The sequence below is a fragment of the Haliotis rubra genome, unplaced genomic scaffold (genome assembly GCF_003918875.1).
Source record: "Haliotis rubra isolate DU_JTF1 unplaced genomic scaffold, ASM391887v1 Scf950, whole genome shotgun sequence".
Classification (NCBI taxonomy): domain Eukaryota; kingdom Metazoa; phylum Mollusca; class Gastropoda; order Lepetellida; family Haliotidae; genus Haliotis; species Haliotis rubra.
This window is the reverse complement of record NW_025767691.1, coordinates 114,734-130,000: the sequence shown is the minus strand read 5'-3', so window position 1 is coordinate 130,000 and position 15,267 is coordinate 114,734. Positions and strand designations below refer to the sequence as shown.

At 40.3% G+C, this 15,267-nt stretch overlaps 1 protein-coding gene across 1 annotated transcript in view; it reads left to right on the top strand.

Moving 5' to 3' along the window:
- LOC124264947 (inositol 2-dehydrogenase-like) overlaps positions 1–11,284 on the top strand; it is a 14,779-nt gene extending 3,495 nt beyond the window's left edge. Inside the window, exons 4-7 of the mRNA XM_046699730.1 lie at positions 284–408; positions 7,666–7,898; positions 10,647–10,812; positions 11,057–11,284. Coding sequence (XP_046555686.1) covers positions 284–408; positions 7,666–7,898; positions 10,647–10,812; positions 11,057–11,178 — 646 coding nt within the window. The 3' untranslated portion in view covers positions 11,179–11,284. The remainder of the gene's footprint in view (positions 1–283; positions 409–7,665; positions 7,899–10,646; positions 10,813–11,056) is intronic.
- The last annotated feature ends 3,983 nt before the right edge of the window (positions 11,285–15,267 follow it).

The window sequence follows — 15,267 nt, the reverse complement described above, 5'->3', positions numbered from 1 at the left end:
ACTGATCCGAATCTTAACACTGATTCTGGACGGTATCCTCCCAAAACTTCCACATCCCAAAACTTCCACAGCTTATAACAACAACATTTCTGGTTGACTGCACACACTTTAGCATACTGATTACCTGAATCTGTAATGGTTTAATCCATAAATCAGTAACGAAGACAAACAATCACTTAGTAATAAATTATAGATTATTAAGTCAGGTTTATTTACAAAATTACATACCTTTGCTGTGGAAGTTTTGGGATAAAACCATTCTGGACCCTATGTTTCTCGTAAGGCGATTTGACCCTGACCTCAGCCGGATCCACAAGATGAAGGAAGATGGCGAACTCGGCCGTCTTCGAAGCGTCACTGTGTTCAGCCTGGACAAACACGTCCCGCTCAGCTACATCAAAACATCTGGTACGTATAACATGCCACTGCGCATGTCCAAGTTAACAAAAAACTGAGTGAAAACAAAGTCGGATTGGAACCGATCATCAATATGTCAGCTGAAAGATGTACCCGAACATTAACAAATAGTCCTTCTAGCTCACTTCGTTTCAAGCCACTCTCCGCTACCCTTCCTGTCATATACACATATACTTTAAAGTTACTCTCAAGTTCCAATACTGATTCCCAAACGATCAGCAACAGCACATACTAATGCAATAGATCATCATTGCAATACATTAACATCATTACAGCAATACATAAGGACAAATATCATACGTGTTATGAATACACCACATTCGGGTGTACTGGAATATGTCACTTTACAGAATGTTCACAAATCACACATACAGATCAAAGGTATGTGCCTCCACTGTCATTCTGAAAGTGAATTTAGTCACAACAGAGTTCCGTCGTAAGCTAATGGTAATACACTTACTATGTTAACCGTGCAGCGGGTACAACCAATGACAGACAAGTATGTTTCTGAAAGAGCCGTTAGTCACAAACATTACTTTTTATCTCCTCCAACTTTTCGTATCAATAGACCATTAGGGAATGAGTGTTCTGGTCCAAAACGTTGGTTCAGGTCCAGGCATCATTGAAGCTGCCAAGAATATCTTAGTTTTTCCATAAAATCTAACGTAGGTTCGTTAATGTGTTATCTAATGTGTGAAGGAATAACAGAAATTGGTTCTCAAACTCTTGATTTAGATTGACTAGTCCTTTCAAATGACCCTGGAGAGGTATCAGAGCCATACATGGCAAGGGAAGACGCAAAATCTATAGGTTTGCTTAAACAGTTGTCCGTGTAGCTGGCTGGTACAAAGACTCTGAACAATTAACAACAAAGTTGTTCAGAGCCTTGAGTCGTAATAAAATGGACAATTATAATGGACAAAAATATTATAAACATATATTTTATCATTGACTGAAATAAAAACAGGCATGATGTAATATGACGAGTAGAAAGAGAAGCCCGCGTCACGTATTAGTTGGTGTTGCATGTGGTCTTGCGCATAGTGCCTGGGTAACAAAACAATTGAAGTTAAGGAACGTTGGTCACAGAGTCTTGGATGAGTGACTGTGTTTGGCAGCTTGACTCCTGGGAGTTTCTCGGATTTCTGTCATTCCCCACAACGATGCACACATGACACACGTGGTCACACCAAAGCCAAGTGATTTTATTCAAAACTGCTTCTGTTCACCCAACAGTGAATGGGTGCCCGGTGGGCTAAGATGGTCACATGACTGGACTGTTAACCTTCTGACACCTCACAGGCAGCATCTTTGAGATGGATATTCGGTGCTCTACAGTTACATTATGTGTCATTATTATGTGTGATTTAATCACGCACTTGCAGCGTGCTTGTTTGGATGACCTTTACCTGTAATATCAGCTTATATAATGAAGTTACTGGAATGACTGGAAAGAAACCATGATAACAAAATGAAATCTGCATCTTCTGAATGAGCAGTACATCCTCATCACGAAAAGGAACACTTCCTGCTCGTGTAAGTGCCAGATATCTATGTCAACCAGAAGAACTCGATGGAGGTCAAATCATTGAACTGATCCAATATGGCCTCTCAAGATGCATTTAAAAGATGGATCATTATAAAATGGGGGTAACCAATCTTATAACATCTGAAAGGCGGCGCAACCAAGGAATTGCTTCAGCCAAGGGGCTCCTTTGTTGTAATATCTGTTATCACTCTTAACAGGAACAGATATATGCTCTGGATATGTTCCGAGGGAGACGTTATCCTATGCATGTATCACTTCCTTTGCTTCCCTTAGAAGTTCCAGATACATTGAAAGTCTGGTTGTATTCTCCTTCAACTTTTACAACTTTGAGAGAAAGGTGGCAGAACATCGATGCCTTTAAGATTACGCTCATTACCTGTGGAATGGCTGGAACGTCTATCAGCATGTCTGATAAGCTGGAAACTGAACAAGTATCAATGCCCATCTCGAAGACTCACCATCCTCGTTCTAAACATTAATTGTGGCTTGTTTCCTTCTGATTATGGTAAATCTGCGAGGGATCCGTCATGTAATGACGTATATGTTGCTGTGTCTAACCATAATACTGATCCACTATCTACAGCCCATCAGAAACCTTTGTGAGTTCATCGTTCTGAAGTTTGTGTGAGAGTGATTCAACGCAAGCTCATGAAATAGTCGAATTCATGCTATGGTCTCTGCACTGAGTGGGGGTTTATTGTGTATGTGGAAAGGGTATTGTCGCTTTTATTGACATTGGTTTTCTCTAAATTTTTAGTACTTCATTCGATTCTATTTTTGTATTTTCTTCTAACTTGAAGCCAGTAAATGATTGCACAATATTTTACTTAAATTGAACGAACATTGTGTTTTTTTTAATTATATCCCTCAGCTCGTTTTCTTCATTATGTTTATTCATTACAAGGGATTGAACATCATTCGAAATTGATATTTGATCATTATGATCAGTAACTTCCATCTTCCAAGCTTTTAATTATATGCATATGTATGTAAGGACCAATATCGAGTCCCTTTTTCTCTGTTTTGCTGTATAGTACAAACAGGGCAGTTAATTTATTCATGGATGAGATAGTGATTTGAGGATTTTTAACATCGTTTTTTTGCTAGAACTTTGCTAGAATTTAAGCAAAATTCAAGCAAAATTCAAGCAAAAAAACGATGTTCGAAATTCTGAAAAAAATGAGCCCTTGGGAGGACCTGGTCCCGTACCCCCATTGTGTATACTACTTGTTTGTCATGCGATTGTTCTGAAAGCTGCAGTCATTTCTACGTCAAGTTGATTAACTGTTTTAATCACTTCTATTCCGTGACGATCCATGTTAGAATTGAGCAGCCCGTGCTTGTCGTAATTATCATTTGTTGTTTGCATATCAAGCAACGCTACGAAAGTCTCCTAGTGGGACATTTTCTTGATCAAGGTCCTTGACAACCACTGAATCCTCAGGCTGCAGTTTGCAATCAAATCACTACACTGCTGATATGTTTGTATGTCTTGATTGTACAACTGATTTGGCACCATGTCGGTAGTCACTTCAACTTAGTAATCGAGGAGTTCATCAGTGGCTCAGATCATCTTAACTATTGTGCGCACATGTTGATCTTTGAACAACATCGGAATGCCTGTCCCTGACATGACAGGTAGATTAAGATAGGTTATCGCCTCTGTCCTTGGCTATCATGCGTTATCAGAGCATAGGATGATACAACATAACATTGCTCCAGGAATACTGAGCAAGTATTTGTGTCTTCGAATCAGGGACTCTATTATCTATTGTACATTCAGATATTTTTTCCCCAGTGGTCTTAATACCTTTGCTGTAGTGATCAAACGCTGGTCATATTCAGACCTACAACCAAGGGTCTACCTACCTATGCATATATGTACCTACCAATACCTACCTATACATATACTTACCTACCAATACCTACCTATACATATACCTACCTACCTACCAATACCTACCTATACATATACCGACCTACCAATACCTACCTATACATATACCTACCTACCAATACCTACCTATACATATACCTACCTACCAATACCTACCTATACATATACCTACCAATACCTACCTACCAATACCTACCTATACATATACCTACCTACCAATACCTACCTATACATATACCTACCTACCAATACCTACCTATACATATACCTACCAATACCTACCTATGCATATACCTACTTACCAATACCTACCTATACATATACCTACCTATACATATACCTACCTACCAATACCTACCTATACATATACCTACCTACCAATACCTACCCATACATATACCTACCTACCAATACCTACCTATACATATACCGACCTACCAATACCTACCTATACATAAACCTACCTACAAATACCTACCTATGCATATACCTACCTACCAATACCTACCTATGCATATACTCTACCTACTATTATACCTACCCATGCATATACCTACCTACAACACCCATACATATATACCTACCAATACCTACCTATACCACTACCCACCAATACCTACCTACATATACCTACCTACCTGCCAATACCTACCTATGCATATACCTACCAATACCTACCTATACATACACCTACCCCAATACCTACCTATGCATATACCCACCTACCAATACCTACCTACACATACCTACTTACCAATACCTACCTATACATATACCTACCTACCAATACCTACCTATACATATACCTACCTACCTATATCTATCTATGCATATCTCTGTCCTTTCCTACCTTTATTTCTATATTCATATCTCTATCCTTCTATCTCTATTGTTCTATCTATATCCATCTTTCTATCTGTTTCTATCTCTATTGTTCTATCTATATCCATCTTTCTATCTGTTTCTATCTCTATTGTTCTATCTATATCCATCTTTCTATCTGTTTCTATCTCTATTGTTCTATCTATATCCATCTTTCTATCTGTTTCTATCTCTATTGTTCTATCTATATCCATCTTTCTATCTGTTTCTATCTCTATTGTTCTCTCTATATCCATCTTTCTATCTGTTTCTATCTCTATTGTTCTATCTATATCCATCTTTCTATCTGTTTCTATCTCTATCTTTCTATCTCTATCTTGTCTATAATTATATCTGTATCTATCTATATCATATGTTAATATCCATTTCAATCTATCTATGAATATAAGATAGATATAAACATCTATATCGTTCTAACTCTATTGTTCTATCTCCATCTATCTTTCTATCTATTTCTGTTTCTATCTGTCTCCATCTTTCAATCTATATCTTTCTATCTATCTTTTCTATCTCTAGCATTTAGTCTCTGTCTATCTATACCTATCTATTTCTATCTACAAATATAAGATAGATAAACAGACGCAAACACTCTAAATATACATATTCTACTGTTTTTGTCAGTGTGTGTACGTGACAGTATGTATGGCTCGACAGATATCCAGACGTACTGTATACACATTACACACTCATGATTACATGTTCCATGTGAAAGAGCATCAATACATCGATATAAACAAAACCATAGCTATTCACTCAACCAGAGAAAGTCACCAGATCACAAACCGACTAACATGAGTCAGATTCTCAATGACTAAACAACCAGGTCACTGTCACCATGACACGCCAACCAACCATTCCATCACAAGTTTCAAGACAGGAGATTATAGTTGTCGTTGGCACAGGTCTGTCACATTTCAACTTCAGCTTTTTGCGAGAGCAACACATGCAAACAGAAAACGAACTGAAATTAAAAATGTGATGGTTGGGTAAGGTTCTCCGCCACTTTTAGCAATATTAGATCAATACGGCGGCGGGGAACACCAGAAAACGTCTTCACAAATTGCGCCCATGTGCCCATGTGCCAATGTGACGGGCTAATGCTTTGGCTTCTTGGCTACCCCACCGCCCCGAAATAAGTCCAACTGCAGCGTTGGAAATAGCTATACTGGCCCGCTAGCCAAATGCTATCTGATTGTGAATCGGGCTAGTAATATCTTGTTAAAACTATCCCGACTGGCTAGCTGCAAATCTCAGATAATTTGTTCTTTATTTAATGCACATGAATACGATGAAGTCAATTACTAAGGTGTTAAAAGTCCGTCCGCAGATGAAGTATGATGTGGGCTAGCAACGTTTTCACTTAGCCCTCCTGGCCAGTGACTTTTCAAAATAAATTCATACTCTTGAGTCCAAGCAATGTACAATACCCCCACAAATTAACATTCGTGCCTAAATACAGTCCTTAATGCTTAAGGGCGGTTGGGTAGCCTTGTGGTTGACGCGGAACACGTACGTTGTGACCTTAAATGTAGAATGGTCTCAACACACGTATGACACGTTATATGTGGACAAAGGGTATATAGTAGTAAAAAGGTACGACATGTTCTATTTGAATTTATGGTACATGTTAGTACATGTAATTAGGTACAACATATTCTCTTCGGACAAAGGCGTTTATTTGTGAACAGGTACGGCACGTTCCATTTGAACATAGGGTATATATTAGTAAACAGGAATGTCATATTCTATTTGTACAAAAGGAGTGTATTTACGACACATTACATAATTTATATAGGGTATTTAATTGTATACATGTAAGACACATTTTATTATGTAAAAGGAGATACATTTGTTAACAGGTACGACACATTCTCGTTGAACATAGGGTGTGTAATTGTATACATGAAAGACATATTTATATTGGAGGGAAGGACATATATATATTTGTGAAGATGTACGACGTATTCTTTTTGACCACAGGTTATGTAATTGTGTACACGTACGACATCTACTCTGAGAAAGGAGATATATTTGTGAAGATGTACGACATATTCTTTTCTACCCTAGCTTATGCAATTGTGTACACGTATGACATCTATATTCCGAGAAAGGAGATTTATTTATGAAGATGTACGACATATTCTTTTTGAACATAGAGTATATATTAGAGAACAGGTACGACACGTTATATTTATTTTGAGAAAGAAGGTATATTTGGGAACAGTTACAACCCGTTCCTTCTAAACATATGGTGTGTAACTGTATACACGTAAGACACTTTTAATTTAGAGAAAGAAGGTATATTTGGGAACAGATACGACCCGTTCCTTCTAAACATAGGGTGTGTAACTGTATACACGTAAGACACTTTTTATTCGGAGGAAGGAGGTATATTTGGGAACAGATACGACCCGTTCCTTCTAAACATAGGGTGTGTAACTGTATACACGTAAGACACTTTTATTCGGAGGAAGGAGGTATATTTGGGAACAGATACGACCCGTTCCTTCTAAACATAGGGTGTGTAACTGTATACACGTAAGACACTTTTTATTCGGAGGAAGGAGGTATATTTCAGAACAGATACGATTTGTTCCATTTGTATTAAGGCGGTATATATATATGACCAGGTACAACCTGTTGTATATCTCTCTACAGGCGGCATATATATATATATATATATATATATGTATATATATATATATGACCAGGTACAACCTGTTTGTATATCTCTACAGGCGGCATATATATATATATATATATATATATATATATATATATATATATATATATATAGGACCAGGTACAACCTGTTGTATATCTCTACAGGCGGTATATATATATATAACCAGGTACAACCTCTTGTATATCTCTACAGGCGGCATAGATATGACCAGGTACATGTTGTATATCTCTACAGGCGGCATATATGTGGACAGTTGTGTTCACATGCTGGACTACGTGTGCTGGTTTGTTGGGGAGAGGCCGCTGTCGGTGTATGTATGTGGCAGCAACAACTCAACGTACGCCGACGACTACGAGGCCAGTGGCGACCATGACATCACCAACATCGTACTCACCTTCCCAAGCGGGGTGCTGGCTAACATGATGGCGGGTCGGGAAGTCACATACGGATACGATCAACACTTTCAGGTACAGTAAATGCCAGGTGCCTGGTACAGTAAAACCAGGTGCCTGGTACAGTAAATACCAGGTCCCGGGTACAGAAAACCAGGTGCCAGGTGCCGTGTACAGTACATAAGAGGGGCCGGGTACAGTAAATACCAGGTGCCGGGTACAATAAATACCAGGTGCCAGGTACAGAAAAACAGGTGCCAGGTACAATAAATACCAGCATCCAGGACAGTCAATACCAGGTGCCGGGTACAATAAATACCAGGTGCCTAAACTACAGTAAAATGCCACTGGAGTAAACCAGAGTACTAGGTGCAAACTACGGTAAATACTGGGGTGAAAACCTGGTGCAGAGTAGAGTAAAACCAGGTGCCGGGACAGTAAATACTAGGTGCAAACTACAGTAAATACTAGGTGCAAACTACAGTAAATACTAGGTGCAAACTACAGTAAATACTAGGTGCAAACTACAGTAAGTACTAGGTGCAGACTACAGTAAATACTAGGGGTGGGTATTGCAGAGAATTTTCATATTGCGATATATTGCGATGCGGAAGCATATATTGCGCTATGTATTGCAATATATTGCAAGAATTATTTTTTTAACAAAAAACTATTTATAATCGAGTTAATGCTTGATTATAAAGCAAAAACACAACAAAATCACCATGCTTGATTAAGCTTTAATAAAAACTTTTAATCATGACAAAATAAAAATGTAAATAATACTTGGCACAAATAAAAAAAGGAAAGGAACAATTTATAAAACGGAAATATACGAAGATTCCAAGTGTTACGAAGCTTTCCGAATGCATGTCAAAATACCTGTTTTCGAACAGCGTATCGCAATACGTATCGGTTTCATGTCTGAACCGGTAAATACCAGTAAACCGGTTATATTGCGCAGCCCTAGTAAATACTAGGTGCAAACTACAGTAAATATTAGGTACTAGCTGCAAACTACAGTAAATACTAGGTGCAAACTACAGTAAAACTAGGTGCAAACTACAGTAAATACTAGGTGCAAACTACAGTAAATACCAGGTGCAAACTACAGTAAATACCAGGGGCAAACTACAGTAAATACCAGGTGCAAACTACAGTAAATGCTAGGTGCAAATTACAGTAAATACTAGGTGCAGACTACAGTTAATACCAGATTCTATGTGTAGTAAGTACCAACCCGTGAAGATCTGGGTCAGAATGGGTCTTTCAGCAACCCATGCTTGTCGTAAAAGGCGACTAACGGGATCGGGAGATCAGGTTCGCTGACTTGGTTGATACATGTCATCGTATCCCAATTGCGTGGATCGATGCTCATGATGTTGATCACTGGATTGTCTGGTCCAGACTCAGTTAATTACCGACCGCCGCCATATAACTGTAATATTGGAGGGTGCGGCGTTAAGTAACAAACAAACAAACAGAAGTACTAGATTCCTGGTACAGTATATATATTGTTCCATGTTAAGTAAATTCCAGTCCCTAGTAAAGTATACACCTGGGCCTCCTTTCACAAAGCTCTAAGGTGATCGTAAGTCACTAAGGTAACTTTAGTGCAATGTTAGAGAATGGGTGAGGTGAGGTGAGGTGAGGTGAAATTGGATTTAACGTCGTGCTTGAGAATACTTCGTGCATGCATGCGTGTGTGTGTATGTGCGGCTGCTTGTACTAGCCCAGACTTAAGCTGGTTTTATAGTGCTAGCCCACTGAGATACCATGCCGCAGTGAAGCATGGATACCCCACTCAGACATATTATACTGACTCCGAACCGACAAGTCCTTGTTGTACCTATTAATGCCAAGCGCCAGGCAGGGACCAACAAGTACCATATTTTAACGTCTTTTGGTATGACGCGGTCGGGGATCGAACCCGCGACCTTCCGCTCTCCGGGCGGACGCTCTAACCACTACACCACGGAAGCGGTTTTAGAGAATGGGAGTTAAGGTTAACCTTAGTAAAGGTTGCTTCGTGAAAGGAGCCCCTGGTCATAAAGTTCTGAAATGTTGTGTATCTAGTCGGACTTAGACGGGTCAAAATTTCCTTCCCAGGTACCCGACCCCCTATTACCCATTATAACATTAATTGCGAGTTATTCCCCTTCAACAGATTAACAGTGGCGTCTGGAAATATTTTGAATCCGTCGCATCAGGCACAAAGTCAAATTAATTCAGTATTAGTCAGGTTATCAAAGGGGGTCCGGTTAGTGTGAAGGGTACCCGGGTCCAACTGTTTACTCACCCGTCCTGGGTAAACGGGTTACCCGTCCCGACCCTAGTATCTAGGCGTGAACAAATGTAGCGTTCGAAACACCTGCCTGTCCGACCGCCCGGGACTGGTTATTTTGAACACGGACTGCCAGATTCTCAACTTCACCTGCCCGACGGTCGGGTTTAACTTGAAACATGCACCGATATATGAAGATATTTTGTGGACAGGTAAGTTTTGGTCTGGGCAGGTAAGTTTTGGTCTGGGCAGGTAAGTTTTGGTCTGAGCAGGTATGTTTTGGTCTGAGCAGGTATGTTTTGGTCTGGGCAGGTAAGTTTTGGTCTGGGCTGGTAAGTTTTGGTCTGGGCAGGTAAGTTTTGGTCTGGGCAGGTACGTTTTGGTCTGGGCTGGTAAGTTTTGGTCTTGGCTGGTAAGGTTTGGTCTGGGCAGGTAAGGTTTGGTCTGGGCTGGCAATTTTTACATCTAACCAGCCCTGTGGTTTGGCTGAAATTTTTGAGAGTTTCAAACCCTGACAAATGTGTGTATTACTGTGTTAGGTTCTGGGTTCAAAAAAGATGGCAATGTCCAAAAACTACAGGAAGTCGGAAGTAGAGACTTGGGATACAAATGGCAGTTTGGCTGTTGATTTGATGGAGTCTTTCATCGAGCGGTGGAGCTCAAGCTATACCAGGATTGTACGGCATTTCATCGATGTTGTTCACGGTGAGTGAATGAGCATGGTTTTACGCCGCTTTTAGCAATATTCCAGAAATATCACCTCGGGGGACACCAGAAATGGGCTTCCCACATTGTACCCATGTTGGGAATCGAACCCGGGTCTTTGGCGTGACGAGCGATCGCTTTAACCACTAGGCCACCCGTCGCCCATCTCTATAACCCTTCACTGTTCAAAGCGGCTTAGCGGCTTCGAACTGAAACTCACTCACTAATATTGTCGATGCTGCAGGGCGTGAGGAGTGCATGGTGTCGGCGGAGGAGTGCATGCAGAGTCTGGAGCTCGTAAAGCTGTGTGAGGAGTCTGTGAGGTCAGGCAAGGTCGTCAGTGTTGCCCCGAGACCTCTAACGTGATGTTCACAGACACCTATGAATGTGATCGCTGATACCCGAAATTATGGCGACTGTATCGTAAGCATCTATGCAATAAACAAACTTACAATAAAATACATAACATGTTTACGTTTCTTATTCCGTTTTTCTTATACTACCGTATTTCCTGTAGCGTAGGGTAAGTCTGTCGATCTACGCAACTGGGATATGTGGCAAAATCAACCAAGTACAAAGCGAGCCGGACTACCCGATCCCGTAAGCATGGGTTACTGAAGATCTATCCCGAATCTTCACGGGTATGTGAAACCACGCACAATATGAAACGTTTGCAGAGGCTCAAAATTGTGACACACGTCCTATCGAATCCACCCCACGAATTCTATGACATTTTACGTACGCTTTCTCAACGTCATGAAGGAAGGTGCTGGCAATTACGAACCACCTTCAGTCGCCCGATGTTGTCCGGTTTGGACAGATATGTTCGAAGTACTGCCGTTTTTCCCTACCAGTAATTGATAATTCTAAATGTTTAACGCTGTCTTCTCTAATTGTGACAATAACACACTCTGTATAACAAACTAACTTGGTCCTTACGATCCGGAATCTGTTTTGAACACCTTAAAAGAACTTGACGTTGCCCTGTATGAAGAATGGGATAAAATGAATCGAATTGACAGTAGACGTTTAATACGGCTATAGCTCGTCGAATCCAGGATTGTCTAGAGCACAAAGGTGGATCCACCATATTTTAATGCCTTTGACTTTTCATGGTGAATGAAGTGATGGACAGAAGGCGAACTTTGGCCAATCATCTAATAAAGTGTTTCGTCATCTGACGTTTGACGGCAAATCTCAGTCAGATGTTCCTGTTACTGTTAAAATATACTACTCACACTTTGCTAAGGATCACAAAACTTCACAACTTTACTTAAACGTAGATTCATAATTTGAAATTGTATCCATTTAAAAATGGATAAATAATAATATGGTAACCCCTCTTGTTAGGCAAACAGTCACTTTAAATAACCTTATGCACTTGATACATGAGTAACCATAAAATGGTGTTCATGACACCAATCAACCATTTTGCAAATCATGGAACGAGTCATTGACCAGTAAACAACACCTGTCAATAGCAGGTATGGGATCCACAAGATGAAATGACACACTGAAAACCTAGGGTCCATGCTTACAATAAGCTTAGATATTTAATACCAATTTGACCCAACACCATAGTTTTCTGTTGAATCCACGATTTGATCCTTAGCAAAGTGTGAATAGTTTATCTATATCAGGACAAAAAGTTGTTTAACAAACGATCATTATTTGCTAGTAGAACAGCCAGGTGTGCGAGTTGTACGTGTGAAATTGAAATTGCACTGCACACCCTTGTTGATTACCTGGCTGTTCTACCAGCAATTGGTCCGCCCTCGTAAGAAACAGCGAAAAGTAACAACAAAATAATGATCGTTTGTTCAACAACTTTTTTATTCGGGTGTCCATAATTATGAGACAAATCATCAGAGTTGGTCTGTCGATTTCATGTGACTGTGCAAAATTTGGTTTTGTTGCAGTTATTAGATTTTGTGTTAGTGAGCAATTCATCGGCCCAAAATGAAGTCAAACGGACTAGTGTCAGTGTCGTGCTCGGGGAAACAGGCAGGATGTGGCAAGTGAGTGAGTTCAATTTTACGCCGCACTAAGCAATATTACAGCTATATGGCGGCGGTCTGTAAATAATCGAGTCTGGAACAGACAATCCAATGATCAACAGCATAAGAATCGATCTACGCAACTGGGATACGATGACATGTGTCAACCAAGTTGTTAGTCGCCTCTTACGACAAGCATGGGTTGCCAAAGACCAATTCTGACCTGGAATCTTCACGGGTCGATCAGTCGATTAGGATTTGTTCGCTATGCGAGGAAACATTAACTGACAAGTTTCACTGGTACACGCGACTATCACATAACATACAATATAGCTGCATGCATTGCAACAGGTGGTGGTTCCAGATGACGATTTATGAACAGTTACAGTTTCTGTTGGTAAAAGCGATCAAATAAATGGTGTCGCCTGTATATTTGCTGGTATCGCTGAATGGCAGATTGGATTTACAACCTTTCATTTTAAGGGATTAAATAAAACATGGCGGCAACGTGCATGACATACCGTATTTCCTCCAATAAGCGCCGGAAATACAATGCAACTGTTCAAGAAAAAAGCGCTGAGTGTGCCTCATGTTTACAATGGAGTTTTCAAATGAATTACTAATAGAGAATCTATACATGTTTCCGTTGTAACTTTAAGCACCGGGTCTGCAATAAAGTGCTGGGTCTGAGAGTTTGCTGGCACCCTATATCCAGCGCAGGAATAATAATTTATCCAGCCGCAAAATCCTGTACTGCATGTGTGATATTGTCTGAATCCTGTACTGCATGTGTGATATTGTCTGAATCCTGTACTGCATGTGTGATGTCTGAATCCTGTACTACATGTGTGATATTGTCTGCATCCTATACTGCATGTGTGATATTGTCTGAATCCTGTACTGCATGTGTGATGTTGTCTGAATCCTGTACTGCATGAGTGATATTGTCTGAATCCTGTACTGCATGTGTGATGTCTGAATCCTGTACTGCATGTGTGATCTTGTCTGAATCATGAACTGCATGTGTGATGTTGTCTGAATCCTGTACTGCATGTGTGATATTGTCTGCATCCTGTACTGCATATGTGATATTGTCTGAATCATGAACTGCATGTGTGATATTGTCTGCATCCTATCCTGCATGTGTGATATTGTCTGAATCCTGTACTGCATGTGTGATGTTGTCTGAATCCTGTACTGTATGAGTGATATTGTCTGAATCCTGTACTACATGTGTGGTGTCTGAATCCTGCACTGCATGTGTGATGTCTGAATCATGCACTGCATGTGTGATGTCTGAATCATGCACTGCATGTGTGATGTTGTCTGAATCATGCACTGCATGTGTGATGTTGTCTGAATCCTGTACTGCATGTGTGATGTCTCAATCCTGTACTGAATGTGTGATGTTGTCTGAATCCTGTACTGCATGAGTGATATTGTCTGAATCCTGTACTACATGTGTGGTGTCTGAATCCTGCACTGCATGTGTGATGTCTGAATCATGCACTGCATGTGTGATGTCTGAATCATGCACTGCATGTGTGATGTTGTCTGAATCATGCACTGCATGTGTGATGTTGTCTGAATCCTGTACTGCATGAGTGATATTGTCTGAATCCTGTACTGCATGTGTGATGTCTGAACCCTGTACTGCATGTGTGATGTTTGAATCCTGTACTGTGTGTGTGATATTGTCTGAATCCTGTACTGCATGAGTGATATTGTCTGAATCCTTTACTACATGTGTGATGTCTGAACCCTGTACTGCGTGTGAGATGTCTGAATCCTGTACTGCATGTGTGATGTCTGAATCATGTACTGTGTGTGTGATATTGCCTGAATCCTGTACTGCGTGTGAGATGTCTGAATCCTGTACTGCATGTGTGATGTTGTCTGAATCATGCACTGCATGTGTGATGTTGTCTGAATCCTGTACTGCATGAGTGATATTGTCTGAATCCTGTACTGCATGTGTGGTGTCTGAATCCTGTACTGTGTGTGTGATGTTGTCTGAATCCTGTACTGCATGTGTGGTGTCTGAATCCTGTACTGTGTGTGTGAGATGTCTGAATCCTGTACTGCATGTGTGATGTCTGAATCCTGTACTGCATGTGTGATGTCTGAATCCTGTACTGCATGTGTGATGTCTGAATCCTGTAACTGTGCTGTGATGATGTGTGTGATGTACCTGCATGTGTGATGTTGTCTGAATGTGAGTGTGATGTTGTCTGAATCCTGTACTGTGTGTGTTGTCTGAATCCTGTACTGTGTGTGTGATAATTGTCTGAATCCTGTACTGCATGTGATGTCTGAATCCTGTACTGCATGTGTGGAGCGTTGTCTGAATCCTGTGCTGTCGTGTGTGAATCCTGTGCTGTCTGAATCCTGTCCTGTACTGTGTGTGTGATGTTGTCTGAATCATGTACTGTGTGTGTGATATTGTCTGAATCCTGTA